The sequence below is a fragment of the Haliotis rufescens genome, unplaced genomic scaffold, assembly GCF_023055435.1.
Source record: "Haliotis rufescens isolate VD_foot unplaced genomic scaffold, xgHalRufe1.0.p SCAF_23, whole genome shotgun sequence".
In the NCBI taxonomy this organism is placed as follows: Eukaryota; Metazoa; Mollusca; class Gastropoda; order Lepetellida; family Haliotidae; genus Haliotis; species Haliotis rufescens.
In genome coordinates this window covers 7964183-7984679 of record NW_025963924.1, presented here as the reverse complement: position 1 = coordinate 7984679, position 20497 = coordinate 7964183, and the positions used below count along the sequence as shown (strand labels likewise).

Here is a 20497-nt window from a genome sequence, read left to right as displayed (position 1 = left end):
TAGACTTGTTAGTACAGCCAAAATGTAACTCCATAATACTAGCCTAGTTCGGCAAGGGTGGAAACTGGACTTTAATAGTCTGTTAACTCTCTTGACTCGGAAAGATGATACATGTGCATGTACATCGCTTTATAAGTGAAATAATCACAATAAATAAAAACCACACATGACAAGTATGTCATATAAAACATTTATTGACACAACAATCTTTCACATTGTATATTTACATTATTGCACAGATGTGTACACGGAACGCCATTACTCATGGAACAGCAACATCTGCATGGAATATCAGCCATCATATGAACGCATATGAGATGAACACATTTGAGCATAAAAAACATCTCATGAAGTCATGACAAGGGAAGTAACTCTGAAAGACAACTGGATACCGCCAAACATATTTGTACATGAGAATGCATCAGAAACCATCATAAGTATCACAATAGCATCAATAGATTGCTGGAAAACTTGGAAACATTAAATACAATTCTGTAAAATCTGATTAAAGCAACACTACAGAAGGTAAGTAACCCTCAAAAGTATCAGTCCTACCAACTTCACCCTTAATACTATTCCCTCCATTACCCGACCCGTGAAGATCCGGGGTAGTATAGGTCTTCAGCAACCCATGCTTGCCGTAAAAGGCGACTATGCTTGTCGCAAGAGGCAACTAACGGGATCGGATGGTCAGGCTCACTGACTTGATTGATGCATGTCATCGTATCCCAATTGCGTGGATCAATGCTCATGATGTCAATCACTGGATTCCCTGGTCCAGACTCGATTATTTACAGACCGCCGTCATATAGCTGGAATATTGCTGAGTGCGGCGTAAAACAACAAACCAACCAAACCAACCTCCCAGGCAGATGGTGAAGCCAGAAGTAGACCTCACTCTAACCCATCTAAAAAAGTCAGGTACTTATCCTTGGGTATATCAACAATCATATAACCAATTACGCTCCAAATAGAATTATCACAGGTCCATTTTTAACCAAACCAACAAAACCCTCCATAACCCATGAATATATACTGCTGATACACAGTGCAACAGTGACATCTAATTCTTAGAACTGCATGTTATTACCAGAATGACGCGAGAAGCTTTTCAAATGATACATATTGCAATAATTTTTAAAATGACAACGCCGCAAAGTGGCCATACATATTCATCGGTACTGGAGAAAAAAATGTGTTTTCAAACCCAGGAAATATTGATAATGGATGGACTTATGCCCGATATATATTTGGAAAATAAACACTCAATTTTTGGATTTTTTAACCTGAAGGATAGTTTCTTTTAGAAAGCCAGTATTTGGTCCATGGAAAGTTTCCTGGAACTGGGACAAGTGTACAGAAAATTTCACCAGTCTAAATTTCACAATATTAGTAGTTCAAAGCAGTGGCCACACAAATCATCAAAGAAAAATAATCAACTTGCAGATGTGTTTCTGTATATTTGGCTGCCAGTCAGATTCATATGAATTGTTTCTTAGAAGTTGACGGATGACAAAGTGGATATAATTTATGGATGTTCCAGTATAGATCCTTATACCATTGTCAAGCTTGACAACAGTATAAGGATATATACCAAAACGTTGCCATTACAGTAAAATAAGTTGTTATCCAAAAATTTTATCCACTGTCAGATTCATATGGTTCTGATTTTCTCAGATTTTACTCTACATAAATATTAAATATTCAGGAAACGTGTGATTACTGAAAGACACAAAAGGGCAAATATCAAATATATACCAGAAACACTTAATACATAACGTACAGTTGTTTGTCTTAAAAAGATTCAATTCAGCATTTTTCAGCCATCTTGTTTTCCAAATGAACAGAATGTTTTATTCAAGGATTCAAGGAGTTTTCAGACAGCATCCAGTAAAAGAAAACATCAACAGTATAATTGACAATTGTTTTCTTTGAGATTATTTCAAAACAAAAAACGTACTTGAAATCAAGTACAAAACTACCAACAGAAAGATAGGTGAATTTCAGGTTGTAAATGTTTATAGATAATGTCCCAACTTTGGGACAAAACAGATGGCCATTCTTTTTCAGAGAAAGGATGCATAATAAACTTGGTTCATGGGTTGTTAATAACTGTTTAAAGAGAAGCCCAAGTTACTGAGGACCAGAATCCCATACTTTAGCATTGACTAACAACAGTCTTAGTGCTAAGATCGTCTTTGCTCCCATCCTTTAACATAGAATTACAATAGTCTTAGTGCTCAGATCATCTTAACTTCCATAATTTTAAAGTAGACTTAAAAAAGTACAGCACTAGAGACTACATCATGCAAGTGGGCCCTGAACCTATTCTGCCATTGTGTCCTTAAAACTAGTTCCAGTATTAAAGATCTGTGATAAACAAATAGATGTGCAAAGAAAACATAAAGTGTGTAGCCGGATGACAAGTCATATGTGTAGAATACACAAAATACAGAAAATGGTTGAGAAAAGATATCAACAGCCAATGACGCAAGAGTAAGCGAGGATATTTGGTCAAATGCCACATAGATGTGTATTTCATTTGTAGCGCAGCCAGTCAGCTTAACATTGGAACAAAACCTACAGGTCGAAGATCTTTGACAGAATCCACAAACATGGTTAAGGTGCCCACAGTCTAACAGTTATAATGTACATAGCAAGTCTGCACTTCCTGATACAGGATGAGGGACAAGATTTGCAACATCTTATTTGAACTTCATTTGGCCTCTGAGACAGGAGACTAGTATATATACAATGTTGTTATCAGGTTATACATGATTTGGCTGGCAGAAAATATTTCATGTTATGATGATGATGATGATGATGATGATGATGATGATGATGATGAATTTATTGTTCACAGATCAAAACTTTTGATTTCAAGTAAAAATATACATCATTCAACATTTCTCTGGAATTATTTTCAGGATCATCTTTTCAAGTTAAAGAAGTACTTTGTCAGTATCCATTCACACTGCAGCAGAACAATTACATACACATAATAAGTGACATGCTGTCCAGTGTCATAAATGCATGCATGAGTCAGGGACAGAAAGTACCGACACAAACTAACACACTGGATGATCAGACCTAAGACAGCTAGCAGGAGACAGGTTGCAACAGTAATTGTTTAACTTTGAATAATTTCATATGGCAAGTATTTATATCAGCTGATAAAAATGATCTCAAATTACTGCTTTTTTAATTTTCATATTTTGTTCTTTTCACAAAAAAAAACATTTTAGAGAATACAACAGGCATGACATGAATTTAGTTAAAAGTAAACGTGACCTTGATGATGTAGATTGATTCCAAACAAAATAAAAACTTAACACAAAATTACAGTTGGCTTTTAGGCCTTTTCTTATTTTACTGGTTGTTTTAGAACAGGAAAATCATTCTGCAATGTCTGTAGTTGAATAAACGTGAAAATCAACATCACATTGTTGTTTCCAGTTTATAAAACCCATGGCCCCTATTGCTAGGACAGTGTACATTGTATACAGTGTACATTTACTGCTTGTAAGTAACTCCTAGTGTGATGTCCCTGGCTAGTTATATTTCAGGCAGACCAACAATGCTAAGAGTCTTCTTTCCCATCTCATAGTTTTACAACATAAGGCTTTAAAAAATATAAGATGGTTTTTGAACCAAGTCTATTTTTATTTTTAGCCTAAATGACAAAACTACTTTAAACGCCAATTATTCAATTTTCAAGAAAGCATTCATACTTCAAGGTACCATTCCCTCTGGCTAAGTAAATCACTAAATATTTGAGATACTTCGATTGCTGATGGCAGCAGATTTCTGTCATACTGCCGGCAGCTTGTGACAATACAATTATTTTGTTGACCATCACATTTATCAACAATTTTGGAAGAGGACCTTTTGGTGAAAGCAAATCCATAAAATGTGCCCCCAAAGACCACAGCAAAGGGGCGCGAGGGTATTTCCATAGTGCCGTCATAGCAAAGCCTGCTAAGTCCCCTTCCATAAACAGACATATACCCTTTACTCAGCAACACAGAGTTTCCTAAACACAAATTACTACTTCTACATTTTGACTGCCAACATACATTCAGATAGATAATGTCCTGGAGATAAAAATGAATAAAACTTCCAACAAAAAGTTGAACTAAAATCTTCAAGACTAGAAAACTACCCTGAGCAAACAATTGTGTAGATCCTCAAGAGTATGTTTCACGTGTGAGTTGTCTCCCTTCCTGCCCAATAGTCCATGATGACTTGTGTGTAGGTCTCTGGTTGGTCGAGGGTAATGGCGTGTCCACACTCCGGAATTATGTCAACACGATCTACCTTGGACAGTCCAGTCTTCAAGGCATCTATGCCAGACAAATCTATGATCTGAAAATAAATAAATAAATAACAATAACAGTAGTGAGGAGGGGAGGGGAAATTGGAATTAGGTGAGGTGAAATTGGGTTTAACGTCACGTCCAAGACTATTGCACTTATATAGCGACGTGCATGCACGTGTATGTGTGTGTGGCTGCTTGTACTAGACCGGACTGATGCCGATTTATAGTGCTAGCTCACTGAGATACCATGCCGCAGTTAAACATGAATACCCCACTCAGACACAGTAAGGGTAACAGGGTAACAACAAGTAACATCTTTCAACATCTTTTGGTATGAGGCGGCCGGGGATCGAATCCCGGACCTTCTACTCTCCAGGCGGACGCTCTACCACAAGACCACGGAGGCGGTCGAAATTAGGATTAATGTTGCATTCAAGATTATTGCACTTACATAGCAACATGCATATAGGTGTGTGTGGGTGTGGATGCTTGTACTAGTCTGGTCCAATGCCCACTGAGATACCATGCTGCTGTTTTAAAGACCAGGGTCCACTTGCACAAAGCGATCTTAGCGATACGCCTATCGTAAGTCTATGTTAAAGTTATGAACTTAAAGTATGGGAGTTATGATTATTGTAGTGCTAAGGTCGCTTTGTGCATGTGGACCCAGTCCTTGTTTATCCTATTAATGCTACCAAGTACCACTTTATAATATCTTTTGGTATCAAAGTGAATTGCTCTCGTAAGTTGAATAATCTAACATGGGCATAAGGAAGTCATAGCGCTATGATCACTTTGCTGAAAGGAGACGTGTACCACAAGTTTGAGCTACTGGGACAGATTCTGCCCTGGAGTGAGTGAGTGAGTGAGTATGGTCTTACGCCGCTTTTAGCAATATTCCAGCAATATCTCAGCGGGGGACACCAGAAATGGGCTTCACACATTGTACCCATATCGGGAATGGAACCCGGGTCTTCGGCTTGACGAGCGAACGCTTTAACCACTAGGCTACCTGACCGCCCGATTCTGCCCTGGAACAGAGGCGCCTTGATGTTTGACATTACAAAATCTCAGAAAAATCAGACCTTCTACTCTGATGTGATACCTCTCTGAAGAATATCTGACAACATCTCCATTGGAGGATGCATCTGATTAACTTTGTAATCAGCCAATCCATGCAGAGGCATCTAATTTCTTGGTATGAATGAACAAAGCATTCAAACCAGCATATCTAATTTCTTTCTGATACTTTGAAATTCACACTCCCAGGAATTTTCAGAATCAAGGTGGTAAAGAAATGAAGCCAAACTGTTTCAGAAAGCTGACATCTGAGACTGGACATTACAGTGTGTACAGCTTATACTGAAGACATCTTCTCTACACACCGCTTTAAACATATCATATCCTGCACAGTTACCTACCTTGTCCCACACATGAGCTGCACTGTGACCTTTACCTTCTACATGTCACAAGATGAGCAAGCTCCTTCCCAGTCCGTGACACCTTCGCTACACTCTCGGTAACATCGCTGCCACCATTACAAGAATCTTGAAATTTGTCTTCTAACCCAAAATGTAGTAACGTTTATACTTTTGTTAATGTCTTTGGGAATGCCATCACAGTTATTTTTTAAAATGTTTACGACTGACCATATTTCCCAGATAAATTAACCATTTTGTTTGTTTGATCGGATTGGTTTGAGATTCCAGACGAACAGAAAATCAACCAACTTTCTCCCTTACATTCTTACTATACCAATTACATGATAGTTGTAAATGAAACAGAAATTCAAACTGATAAACAAAGAAAATAATTTAGCAGGCGAGCTCAACTCCAAGCATGGTTGTAGCCATGTATCACAGTGGGGAGCTTTGATTGGTGGTGGCGATAGTATAGGGAGCTTGCCAGATGAGCTGCACTGTAACCTTCACCTTCTATTTGTCACGGTATATACCCTGCAGAGTTACCTACCTTGTCCCCCAGATGCGCTGCACTGTAACCTTTACTTTCTACTTGTCATGCAAGAAAAACTCTGCAGAGTTACCACCTTGTCCCCCAGATGCGCTGCACTGTAACCTTTACTTTCTACTTGTCAGGCAAGAAAAACTCTGCAGAGTTACCTACCTTGTCCCCCAGATTAGCTGCAATTTGACTCCCTACATGTCGCAAGATATACCCTGCAGAGTTACCTACCTTGTCCTCCAGATGAGCTGCACAGGGACCTTCACCTTCGACATGTTGCGATATATATCCGGCAGAGTTACCTACCTTGTCCTCCTTCCCCCAGATGAGCTGCACAGGGACCTTCACTTTCTCCAGATTGTCCTCGAGAGTATTGCGTTGATGAGTAATACAGAGGAATACTGAAGGAGAAAATATCAACTATCACCATCAAGATATCATCATCATATGGCTGCATATTCAGTTCACAGTTCAACAATCTCATGAGTGATGGAGAAGGTTCACACTGGTTGTAGTCAGGTGATACATTGTTTAATAACAATAACAATAAAACTGTATGGTTACACAACAAGTCACTTATGAGTAAACAAGGTAAAGATAAAACTTCAGTCAACTTCAGTGTATGCATGAGCCGATTGTTTAATACTTGATCTAAATAGTTTTGCCAGGGCTCCAGTAGACAGACATTTTCAACCCAAGTCTTGAGACTGGGTGGGGTAATATAGAGTCGCGTACCCTTGTATTAAATTTGTACTCGTTCCATCCCTACTTTCTGCCTATGTGGGGAAAGGAACCCAGCTACCCATCACCAACCAAATGACAAGGAACATCAAAGTACCAGCATTGCACATGTGTAAGCCCTGGGCCTTAAACAGGTTTTATCATATTTCATCCAAAATTAAGTCCTGGCTTATGTGTCATTAAATACCCCATTCCACGTTCCAAAACATCCAATAGCCTGGGAATCACGCTAAACTGATTTATTTATTTAAGTCCATGGGCTAAAAACACAAATCTCGTAAAGGGATGTCATCAGATCTTCTTTGTTTAGCGGCAGCGAGAACTAAGATCTGATTTTTATGAGATTGTCATTTTCTATACTGACATAACAATGATCAAGTTTCAAATGGAAAACACTTCTGTTGGTAGATCAATGGCACAATCAAGTGGCATGAGTCCATTTTCTAGCAGCCGCTTCTATAACAATACAAACTGACTTACATTTCAAGTAGAAATCATTCTTCTTTTTCCGTATATCAGCAGCACCTTGTAAAATCTGCAACCAAGAGCAGCCCTTGTTACAAGCCTCATCTACTACAGGAGCACCAAACTGTGATGGTAACATGTTGCTTCAGGCATAACCTGACCCGTGAAGATTCCGGGGTAGAATAGGTCTTCAGCAACCCATACTTGCCGTAAAAGGCGACTATGCTTGTCGTAAAAGGCGACTAACGGGATCGGATTGTCAGGCTCGCTGACTTGGTTGATACATGCCATCGATCCCAATTGCGTGGGTCGATGCTCATTATGTCAATCACTGGATCGGCTGGTCCAGTCTCAATTATTTTACAGACCGCCGTCATATACCTGGAATATTGGTGAGTGCGGCGTTAATCAACAAACAAACAAACAAATCAGGCATAACTACATCAACAAGCTGGTGTCATCATACCCCGAGGGGCGGTCGGGTAGCCTAGTGGTTAAAGCGTTCGCTCGTCACGCCGAAGACCCGGGTTCCATTCCCGACATGGGTACAATTTGTGAAGCCTTTTCTGGTGTCCCCCGCCGTGATATTGCTGGAATATTGCTAAAAGCGGCGTAAAACCATACTCGCTCACTCACTCACTCATCATCCCCGACAGCTTGGGATTGTTGATCATGCCGCACACACAGCTTGGTCCAAGCGGTGGCCATTACAGACTGCTCCTATGCTAACAGTGGCATAAAAGAACATTCAGTTCTTTTTCTGGGTATGGCAACATGCACACAAGCAGTGGGTTGATTCCTTTTCATTGTACCCTGTCAGCAAGAGATGTTCCTCATGAAACAATAACTGACTTGGCAGATGCAGATGTTACTACCAGGCCGCCATGATATTGCTGACTTCTGTGTAAAAAGTATCATGGGGAGACGGGGCCTGTAGTGGAATTGCCAGGTGTCCCAAAAAGGGAGGTAAGTACCTGGTAAGGGAAGTAAGTCTTGTAAAATCTGCTGAAGTTGAGCATCTCCTGCACCTCGGCTCCATTCTGTGGCAACAAGATGCAGTTTGTGACATCAAAGTCCCTGCCATCTTCGTGATGCTGTCTCAGTTCTGCTGCAAATGGACTTGGCGTTGGAGTGATCACTGAAAAGAAAATATGCACTTTTGTAAAAATAGTCAATTTGGGGATTATAGCCAAATCTTCAAATACTTAAATTTATTTGAATTTAGATGTGTTTGATGTGTAAATAAAGATTCAGTTATAATCCATGATGGTTTCTGGATTAAGAGGGTGGTGAAATTATTGCACTTTCATAGAGATGTGCATACACAAATGTGGTCTTCTGGACTAAGATTTCCCTGTACAATTGGTAATAATTTTCAATATAGCTACAATGACAGCCATGATGAAAGTTGGAATATAATTGATAATAACACACACATGGTATGTTTCCCTGTAATGTGTGAACACATGACCAATCAGTTTGCTCCAAAATATAAAGGTTAAACCAAACTATAAAGCCACAATGATTTGACTACTTCTAAATGAAAATCATGATACCATTGAGATGGTCACTTACTGGATGGACATGAGAGGGTCAGTTTCTTAACCAGCTGTGGGTACTCTGCAGCAAACAATCCCCCCAAGGCTGCGCCCATTGACAGACCGACGATGTGGAATGGCTGCTTGTCTAGGCCAATCAACTCCACAAACTGGAAAACGCAAGATTCGAATCTCAACAGCTGGATTCAATGCTGATAGAGTGTGTGTTTCTGTGAGTGTGTGCATGCATGTCTGTGTGCATACATGTCTCTGTAGCTCTATCTATTTGGTCGCCTCTTATCGACCCACACAGGTTCCAGTTGACATATTCTAACCCTGAATCCCCTGTACAATATACAGCCAAAGCAAGGTTTGTTTGTTGTTTATGGCTGCACTCAGCAATATTCCAGCTACATGACAGCGGCCTGTAAATAATCGAGTCTGTAATAGACAATCCAGTGTTTGAGAACATGTGCATCGACCAACGCAATTGGGATACGATGACATGCATCAACCAAGTCAGCGAGCCTGACCATCCAACCCATAGCAAGTATGGGTTGCTGAAGGCATTTTCTAACCCTGTTCTTCACAGGCTGAACCAATAACTGTGTGTCACTTGGGTCATGCATAGCACAATTATATCCCCGATGATGTACTCTTCAAACAAGAGTGCCACTTGAGATGCGTGGACATCTGAGCCAAACGGCACCAAGTGAAAAGTGCCGGTTGGCAGAACTGTTCATCATGTTCATAGTATACACATTACTGACATGGGACTGGAGTACTTGGGTGTGCTCTAAGACAGCTAGAGGTCTTGTGACAGGACTTGACATGAAACAGTTGTGAGAACAATATGGCTGTTACCCCATTGTTCTCTCAACTGTACCTCCATATCACGATAAAGTACTGTCACTCATCCTATATCTATATTACTTAGTACCTTATCTTCACGATCCCAAAACAGTCTTGCCCTTTCCACAGCCTAAAAACACTTACTGTCATGCTCCCAGAAACATCACTTTTACCTCCATCCACACTCAATCTTCACATCCACCAACAAAATCAAAAATATCCAAACCACCACATTTTACACATTTCTGACCAATGCTCAACATGGAACGGCAATCATTGTATCAAAAGGGACTCCCACTTTAGTGACAGATGACCCCTGCCTTGCTAGGCCACTGACCTGCCTGATCATCTTGACCTGAGAGGAGTAGTCAAGGTCGCCCTCCTCAGGTTCACTGCTGCCACCATGACCTGGACTGTCCATGGCAATGACATGCACACTGGACGGTATGCGCTGACCAAACAAGAGATTAAAGGATTAAATTATGCCCAAAATAATTTTCACAATGCTAATGAACAATTAGTCGATGGCCACATAAGGGTTCTTTATCATATAATGGGTTGGCTTCTCAACAGGATAAAGCCCACGGATAGAAACAATATCCGTTGGGGTCATATGCGTATAGAGATGCAAATATCAAAGGTCAAGTAGGGACTACTTTCACAGTTTATAAACAAACATGGCGTAGCCCTTGTCATTCGGCGACTGAGTCAGAATTAGCCATCAGGAATCTGGAGAAACTACTGGGATAATTGCTATCATTATGAAAAGAATAGTCTAATATACTGAAAACCAGTGTCTAAATGTGACGTAGCTAAGGCATTTTACAAGTTTTGGCAACTTTGGAAATAACTGCGAAATAATTAAACAATTTATTGGGGGCACCAGCCAAGCGGGATCACTTTCAATATCTGTGCTTGTAGACCTCTGCGGCTTGAAACCTTTTCCACAAATTTATATAATAAACAGTTGGATTTGGTCGAAATATGTTCGAATTGTTACCTTGTTTCGTTTTATCATGTTTATCGCTGTGTGTACATCTGACTGCACTTCATAATGACAATACAGGCCGACTGTCAACAAAGTCTGACTGTGGCCATACGTTTCATAGACTAGGGTTAGAGTAGCTTCCCTTTGATACATGGCAGTTACTCGATCAGACAGACCGATGGATTATCGCGAAAGGCAAGTAAAACAATTTGTGTAGGCAATTGCATATATGTAGTTATGCTAGTGTATAAGAAACTAGTTTCTGTTGGAACCATATTGGCTACTGTCACTGTCTGACTGACACATCACTTATCCTCCGATGTAATATATATTCATGCGCACATTCCAGGAAAAATTGCAATGATTAGGTAATGTTTGTGAGAGAAGGAAAGCGATTTTCAAGCACAGAATTGAAGAATGACATTATATGATAAAGAAGTTATCACGCTTGTGTGTTTGGGGATGGTAAATATCCTGTATTAGGAATAAACACTATGTTCTTAGCTCGCCAAAGCTCGCTAAATACATAGTGTTTATTCCTAATACAGGATATTTACCATCCCCAAACACACAAGCGTGATAACCTCTATTTATGACCCTCTAGAGCATGTAGAGTGAGTGAGTGAGTTGGGTTTACTCCGTTTTAAACAGTATTTCAGCTATATCACGGTGTGTCAGCTTAATGTGAGAGAAAAGCCCAAAGTGATGCAGGTCTTAGACGTTTCCTACTTTGGTGAAACTCACGAGCACGGCTATGGTGCTGACAAACCTTGAAACATAATCAGCGGAAACCGAGGATTTGAACCAACAATCATTGGTTTCGGGCATGCCCAAGAGGAGCAACTCTGCAGAATGAACTGCAGTGCCTTAGATAACAAGGCCACACGTGTCCCTTGGCCCTCTGGAACTAAGGTAGTGTGTGATGACAGAGGATAACAAGCGGTCCTCACCTTCACTACTGGCGTCCACATGAAGTGGTCTGCCGTGAAGCCGTGAAGCAGCAGGAGGCTGACACTACCCTCACGCTGATGGCCCTTCTCTCCGTAGCAGAAGTGGAACTTGCCGTCAGGAGACGCGAACTTCACCTTCATACCACTCCATAGCACTGCAAATCTGTCAGAGACAAACAAAACCAGTCACGAACACACCCAACATGTAGACACGTAGTGATTGCATTGTGAGGGATTTACCTTGGTCTAACTATCTATCCAGGGGAAATTCCAGCAATGAGGCAATAATGGATAGATTAATTGCTAGATTATCATCCACTCTCTTTTTCAAATATAGAGGGGGAGGGGGGGGGGATTTATATTGTTTGTATATTGTCTTTAAGTATTGTTTATTTGTTTGTTGTTTAACGCCGCACTCAGCAATATTCCAGCTATATAACGTCGGTCTGTAAATAATCAAGTCTGGACCAGACAATCCAGTGATTGACACAATGAGCATCGATCCAAGCAATGAATGACATGCTTCAACCAAGTCAGCGAGTCTGACCACCCGATCACGTTAGTCGCCTTTTACGACAAGCATAATCGCTTTTTACAACAAGCATGGGTTGCTGAAGACCTATTCTACCCCGGATCTTCACAGGTCTCTTTAGGTTGAAGAGTGGACACCTTGGTTTTGGTATGAACAAAAGGGTGAATGAAATAACAAAGATTACAAATAAACATTGATTTCAACAGTAGCAGTCGGTTGTACCTGTGTCAAACCTATTTTCATTTTCCCTGCCCTAGCTTTTACTTGTGTGTTCATGAATTTATCCTCAACTGACATTAACACAAGCAAACTTGATGATTTCCATAAGACTCATAGACTCTGACAAGAAAGCAGGCAAATAATAATAGGCAGGCACACAATGAGAGTCTGTTGTAGACCAGTTTACGGCATATCGTAAACATAAAATTGACCTGATGTCGTTACAGTGCTCTAAACATTTCACTCTGAGAAATCAAATTAATTTTTTGCAGGGGGAGAGCGTGAGTAGGGCAGGGATGATATTCTAGCAATTAATTTATTATGGTCTTATGTTTCACTTCATATCCAAGAATATTACTGATGACACTTATTAGTAGCGATGGGTCTTGGCCTGAATATCGTATCACAATTTATTGAAATAATTATTCATGTATTATGCATTCTGTCATCTGTAATTGGTTAGGAACCCGAACAGTCACTTCCCCTGCACATTTTTGACAACTTTGTATGTTGTTGGATGTTGCTATGGTCACAAGTACGACAAAAGTCTCGTAGTAGACACATTATATACAGGACACAGGTTGCAAATATACTCACCACCAAAAGAAACGCGAACACCATACATGACATGTTGGTTAATATATGAAATATATATATAAGACACTCGGTGGAAACACTTGACTGATTGTAAGTTTTTTCATTAATTGGTACACAATGGAAACATCTCTTCTTAAAGTACATACTTCTCTATATGTTTCTATTGTTCGCATTTCTTTAGGCGGCGAGTATAGCTTCTCTTTTATTATCATGGGAAACAGTTTTCATAATTTCAGTTTGACGTGTCCATTGTTGTCACCGTATTCGACTTAATAAGCGCTCCGCTTTAGTTTTAGTCGCAACTTTGAGGCCTGTATTATATGCAGTCGTGTGTTATATGCACCCTTAATTATGAGCAATTAAATTCTGGATAAATATATCTGTCCTATATTAACATTACAGGCTGTCAGCTTGAACCATGAAATTTACGTTCTTTCAACTCTTGTTTCTTTTCACCAAAATAATATTCTAATAAGAGCCCCCTTTTTTCAAATTTTGAGAGCGCCAAGGCGCTTATTACGCTGAATACGGTATGTAAACTTTTCCAACAAGATAAAGATATGCATGATTTAGAAAAACACAATAAGCCGGTATTGTGATACATATTCATTTACAGTATAGCATCTCTACCTATTAGCATGATTAGAGATTGAGATTTTGTTATATTGGAGATAGTCAGCCACTGACACAATTAACTTTGAGTGTATTTCTTACCAGAACGTAATGTTAGTTACATGTAACATGCAATTAATACTTCTGACTAGTTACAATGCTTCATACTCTTCTGCATCCCCAAGACTCAGAATGGCATCCTTTTCTTTACTTAAGTCTAAATAATCAAAACATTTCAGAGGTAATTTTGCGAGCAACTCGTACATTCAGATATATAGTACCCAGTCTGAAACATGTAGCTAAATTTATGGAGATTGTTTGTTTGTTTGTTTGTTTGTTACAGTGTTCCCGTTTACCGGTAATTACCATTTTTTTACCGGAAAAATTAGCATGATTAGGCCTGGACCGGTGAGTCATGCCACTCAGTCCCTGTGGAATGGCAAATAAAGTACCTTATAAATCTGTGATATTCATATAAGTATATTTTTCGAACAAAGTCAGCTTGTCTGTTACCATCAGAATAACATTTGCTTCAAGGTTATAAGTATATTTGTAGTGACTTCGTCTTGAAATATTATAAAAAGAGAGAAAATTGTGACTGCACTTTGTGTGAATGATGTGTAGATCTAACTGAGTTAATTCAGAGATGATGTCATTGCATTGAACATGATGTTGAAAGAAATATAACAAGGTCATTTTCATAGGCTTTTTTATTTGTTGAAGTTGTGACTGACAAAAATTAGGAGGGGACTGGTAATTTTTAGAGTTGCCAGTCCACGAGGACAGGCAGTTACAAAAACCAGCTGGAACACAGTTGTTAGTTAACGCCGCGCTCGGCAATTATTCCAGCTACATGACGGTGGTGGGGAACCCTGGTGGTTAACGCATTCGCTTGTCACGTCGAAGACCCAGGTCTGATTCCCCACTTGGGTACAATGTGTGAAGCCCATTTCTGGTGTCCCCACTGTGATAATGCTGGAATATTGCTAAAAATGGCATAAAACAATACTCACTCACTAACATGACGGCGGTCTGTAAATAATCGAGTCTGGAGCAGGCAATCTAGTAACTGACATTGTGAGCATCAATCCACACAATTGGGATACGATGACATGCATCAAACAAGTCAGCTAAAACGTTAGTTTCTACCGCTGCTTTGTTGCCTATATTCTTCTGTCACTAACCAAAGTGGACTTACTTGAAATACACCTGGAGGATGAGGCTGGGACACATGAGGTACACCCCCAAACCCATCATCAGGTACAGACTGACAGTTGCCACGGTGATCGTCATGGCAACATCGGAGACATTGGTCACCCCCAGAACTCCGATAAAGTCACTGTCCGACATCTTGTTAGTGAGGTCTCTGTGGTTCTCGTTCAGCATAGCAGAAGACAAACCCTGGAGGGGAATGTTACAATGTTATTTTTGTTTATATACCATGAGTTCTTGATGCCGCTAATATCCATTATTAGCTGAAATATTTCATTTTTATCCGTTGTTATCATGCATAAATCGATCAGTGATAAAATACAATTTCAGCAAACACGAGTATGAGTTGTAGGTGAGTGAGTGAGTTGCACTTAATACTAGTTGGAATAGTATTTCAGTTATATCAGGGAACACAAACTTAATGTGGGAAAAAAGCCAGAAGTGATACAGGTCTTAGTCGTTTCCCACTCGGTGAAACCCACAAACATGGGTATGGTGCCGACAAACCTAGAAAATTTAAATCAAGGAGAATCTATGAATCAAAACCACGATCATAGGTATCTGAATTGTTGTATCATAGGTATAGAGATTTATCCAGGATAATGGATTCCAAACTAAGTGCCTTTTGCAGGCACATTAGAAAAAGATGTCATTTTGAAAAAAACAAATTAATTATTTTTTTAGTTTTTAGTTTCAGAGATATTTTAAATTGCATTCAAGACACAACAATGTAAAGCTAAATCTCTTTTTTAAATATTCATATATGTCAATTGGACCATTTTGATTAGGTAGAAACCATTATCTTTACCATGTGTTTACAGGTACCAAAGTATAAAGGACAAGAAAACAGCGTTATCACTATCCCCCATCACGAGGCACATTAGAAGTTTGTTTGTTCATATAGTAGTGAACAAAATCTATAAAACAGAGCTACATGGAGCCTTAAGAAGAGATAGGCACTTGGGCCGCTTTTTGTCATCTGAAAAAAAAATTAAATGTGAAATAAATGCACACAAAAGGCCCTTTCTCTGGAAAAAATACCTCAATCTTAATAAGTATCTCTTAGATAAGCTAACTTCAGCTGTTTCTGAGAAAACTTGCCCACATTGTACAAATAACATGGATCGAAGGCCACAACTCTGCAAACAATTAATTGAAAGGACCAATTTTCGAACTCAGTCTTGACAAATATCTCTAAGATAAGCATGCAAACTTTCATTCATTTAACTTCAATAGTTTCTGAGAAAACTTGTCCCCATTGAGAAGAAGCGGACGGACGAACTCAATTCAAATATCCCCCGCCCCACTTCGTGGCGGGGAATAAAAACTCACATTTGCCACTAAACCAGTCATCCACTCATCATCCATTATCGATGGAGAAACCTGTTCATCACAATTTTCAACAGAATGATATATGATAGCGTAAATTATCTCATTTGTTTTGTACTATCAATGATATGACACTGTTTGCATTACGATATGCCAACATACAGATGGTCATAATTATCACTGGGGTGTAATAGCCAGACCATTATTATACCCCCTGCTGGTCTGATATGGCTTATCAATGCATTTTATATGGGCGTGCGATATGGATATCATCCTGGGCGAAATTAGAGTAACACCCCTAAGGGTGTCATCTGCTCGGCTAGCTTTCCCATGACAATGTCTTCCAAACAAGGTGAAAGTGTATTTGATGTTAAGGTATATGATAAAAAGCTTACTATATGACCCCATGTCAGTCCTCAGACTGGCCTTCAGTCCTCGGACTGATATGGGGGTCTTGGGTTGATGTGGGATATGAAAACTGCTATATTATAACCTCAAAGCATTGGCTTGAGAAGTTGAGTTACTAAAAATAGAATGGGTTTTACCAGGAAATGAAGTGGTATTCCCCAAACCTAATATTGTAAGCTGTCTCCGTTTGTTAGAACCTCCAAACGTTATTGTAACTAAAATAGTTTGGGATGTTGATCTGTTTTTGTTTCCTTATTATATAATAAAACAAATACAGACTCTGCATGAGGTCATTATGTACTTAAAAAAATAACATCAGCCTTGAGTCTCGGCTAACCGGGATTTGAACCTTTGATCATGTTGATCATGGGTTTCTAGCATGCCCAAGGAAGGCAACTCTGCACAGCAAATCGTGGTGCCTTGAGACGACTCGGCCACCCATGGCCCCTACATGAAATAAGAGATAATATATGTACTACAGTATACATGGTACAACCAGCTGGATGCTACTGAATTAAGGTTAACAGGTTTCAATTGTTAATGTTAGCCATAATGTAAAGTGGTGTAGATTATTGATTTGTTGATAAACGTGGTCTATGATGTTGACAAAATTGATCAGTTGATAAAGAGTCTTCATAGGTATTTAGAAGTTGAATATATATGACAAGGAATATAATGGATTAGAACTTGTTTATAATATAAACACAATGCTTCATAGCTACTTCTTGTCTATTTATCAGATGAATGACAGGATGAGAGCAGTGTTTGAAAGAGAAACCGGCCTGCAGGCCTGAGGTTGACAGATTTGTTCTCGGGCTGATAAGTCTTAAATTTCAGCAGGCACTTACGGCCTGCAATTTATTTAATTTTAAATTAAGCAATTATTTATTAAGCATTATTGAAGTAATGTGATAAACATTGCTTTCATATTTTCAATCAGTAGGATCAGACCTTTCAAAAGACATGAAGTCGCAAAGATGTTTTACAAGATGATAATTTCCTGATAAATACACGCTTCATCTATCATCAGCGAGTCTCTGGGAACTCAGTGTGATAACAGTAAAAGCTTCTGGTTGACTGGTTGTGTTTTGTAATTTATACTGGAAGAGTATGTCTCCCTGCTTTTGTGGCCTAGTGGTAGAGCGTCTGCCCAGAGAACAGGTCATACCAAAAGATGTTAAAAGATGGTACTTGTCGTTACCCTGTCTGGCACGCAGCATGAAGGGGCTAAAACAATGACTGGTCGGCTCGGAATCAGTATACTGTGTCTGAGTGGGGTATTCATGTTAAACTGCGGCATGGTATCTCAGTAGGCTAGCACCATAAATCGGCATCAGTCCCGAACAAGTACAAACAGCCACACACACGTGCATGCACGTCGCTATATACGTGCAATAATCTTGGACGTGACATTAAACCTAATTTCACCTTAACTGTATCTGTATCATGTTAATTATGCAGCAACTTTAACATGTTCAAACTTGCAACAAATGGCTTCACTTTTTAAAAAATATGTATAACATGTACATATTGGCAGGGAGAACATTATATATAAACATGTTCTCCCACTCTGTCATGCTACTAGTGAAGAGGAAAAATGTAGCCCTTAACATGTACATTAATAACATGTATAATATGGAAGTTGGTATCCATAATGTGTCTTGTCAAATGACCATAGTCAGTTGATAGCTCCAAACAAATTATCCATTTTCACTAAAAGTTTCTAAACATTTTAACACTGGTCCATCTTGGCAAGATTCAGATGAAAACTTTTTTATATTCGTCATATTCATGATTTTGATGACATTTTAGAATACAGCATTAGCACTGACAACAGTATCAAATCTGAGTTAGACCCTGATGTATTGTGTTGATGACCTTGGCCAGAGACCATATAATATTATATGGTCTCTGCCTTGGCCAAATCATCACACACCCCTGCATGGTAACCACAGCCCAAGTTTTGTCTTAGACAGCACTTAATTGAAACACACTGTAGGTCATACTGACCCTGAAACAAAAATGCCCAATACCACCCATGAAAGCATAGATAACTGAAGTTTCATCGAAATGAATACTGTATTTGATGTAATAAGCGCTCAGCTCTAATAAGCAACCACGGCGATATTTGCTAATACATTGGCTAGTGTATAATACACACTCATGTCTTAAATACACCCTTAATTATGGGCAATTGAATTCTGGAAAATATATCTGTTGTCTATATATAACACATCCAGACTTTTCTTTTGTATCATTTCAGGCTATCACCATAAACCACGAAATTTACAATCTTTACACTCTATTTTTTTTTATACCAAAATTATATTTTAATAAGAGCCCCCTAATTCTAATTTTGAGAGCGTCTTAGGTGTTTATTGCATGGCATACGGTATAGTTTCTGCATGGGCTCTGTCATATTATACCTTATTGAGATAATTTAACAACTAGCTGTTTCTTATCTGTGAAATATTTTCATGTCAGAGACTAGATTTTAGACCTAGTCTCGTGTATCTCCTGATTATATCTAGATGTAGTAGCTGTACTAACTCCAAATACAATGATTATTACTTTGACCAAATTCTCACATACTGTATCAATTTATATATATTGACCAATATAACAGCTTTAGCCTACTCGTCTCCCATTAGAACCTGAAGCTATTGACATAATAAATACACAGTGGAATATTACATGATTGGATGCGTTTTGAAATGTCAAACAAAATCAATAGTCTAAAATCGTGTTTGCAAACGCCCTTTGGATCGCCGTTTTACAATTCACATAAATAAAAAAATAGATCCAACTGATTTTACTGACCCTTGTTTTCTAAATTGAAACTTACCTGTCAAACTTTTGTGAAGACTAGATCTAAATAAACTGGCCAGTGTGACAGTCATTCACCGTACTGCTGACCGCTTGTCCCTCCCGAAGCCACAACCGATTTGGTGATTACAGATTAGTAAGCAGCGAGTCTATTTGTGGAGTCACCTCGCCTGACTGTACGTTGGGTTCAAAGTCCATTTGTCGGACCACGCTTGTTTATATATAAACTCGCGTTATGTGAAACATCCATGGTTGAATAACACTGCTATTAGATCTAGATAATCGTTTATGCGTCAGTGATAAGAATATTTGTCTACCATGTTAACGATTCAATATTCATTTGTAAACACCACGACTGAGCTGACAATGATCGCCGCTACCTGCAGACTTGTGACAGAAAGTCACGACGACTGACTGAAACAGGAAATGAACCAGAGTGTGCTACCTGAAAGCTGTATTCTCCATCAGTGAATGAAACTTACCAATTGATACGCTACGCTAACACACCAAGTGAACCCTCATAGTTGACGGCTTTTCTTCACATCGTATGACTTATCAGCTTGCGGTAATCCATGGTGTCGTCCGCCCTGTTTTACAACAGGTGCTTGTATGGGTTATCTCCCCTGATCACAGCAAATCGATTTCCATTTCGTCAGTGGTTTCAGATGTGTGCTTAAAGTAAACAAACGTCAATCGAAATATTAATAGTGTATGCCACATAAACAGTTACGTCAATGCATTATTTTGCTCGAAAATGGGTTGATATTCGCATGGGATTTATATATATATAATTACTTTTGTAAACACACTAATTGTATAACAATGGAGTTAAAGATATGTGACTCCCTGTTTAGCTTTTATGTCAAAGTATGGAAATAAAATACACTGGATATGGGGAATGTTTGAACAAGGGCCCTCTTTTTTATTAGGCCTACATAGTTTACCGAT

The 20497-nt window shown here is 39.1% G+C and overlaps 1 protein-coding gene across 2 annotated transcripts; it reads right to left on the bottom strand.

Moving 5' to 3' along the window:
- Window positions 1-1203: 1203 nt before the first annotated feature.
- LOC124151820 (monoacylglycerol lipase ABHD6-like) lies at window positions 1204-20179 on the bottom strand. Of its 2 annotated transcripts, none has more exons than XM_046524461.2 (9): window positions 20032-20179; window positions 14973-15175; window positions 11815-11977; window positions 10214-10327; window positions 9062-9194; window positions 8461-8624; window positions 7502-7556; window positions 6587-6681; window positions 1204-4365 (listed from the first exon to the last, which is right to left on the bottom strand). In XM_046524461.2, the coding sequence occupies exons 2-9, from the start codon at window positions 15158-15160 to the stop codon at window positions 4201-4203; spliced, it is 1077 nt and encodes a 358-aa protein (XP_046380417.1). In that variant the 5' UTR covers window positions 15161-15175; window positions 20032-20179; the 3' UTR covers window positions 1204-4200. The 2 variants fall into 2 exon arrangements, with proteins under 2 accessions (XP_046380417.1, XP_046380418.1); XM_046524462.2 differs by lacking the exon at window positions 20032-20179 and adding an exon at window positions 19569-19839.
- Between the last annotated feature and the right edge of the window lie 318 nt (window positions 20180-20497).

Bases quoted from the DNA above. Each gene is read 5' to 3' on its own strand.
- LOC124151820 (XM_046524461.2), bottom strand. From the start codon at position 15,160: ATGCTGAACGAGAACCACAGAGACCTCACTAACAAGATGTCGGACAGT. The intron at 9,195-10,213 runs GTCAGTGGCCTA...TGCGTTTTCCAG, and splicing joins AGGTCAAGATGATCAGGCAG to TTTGTGGAGTTGATTGGCCT. The intron at 7,557-8,460 runs GTACTTACCTCC...TCTTGGTTGCAG, and splicing joins AGACTTACTTCCCTTACCAG to ATTTTACAAGGTGCTGCTGA.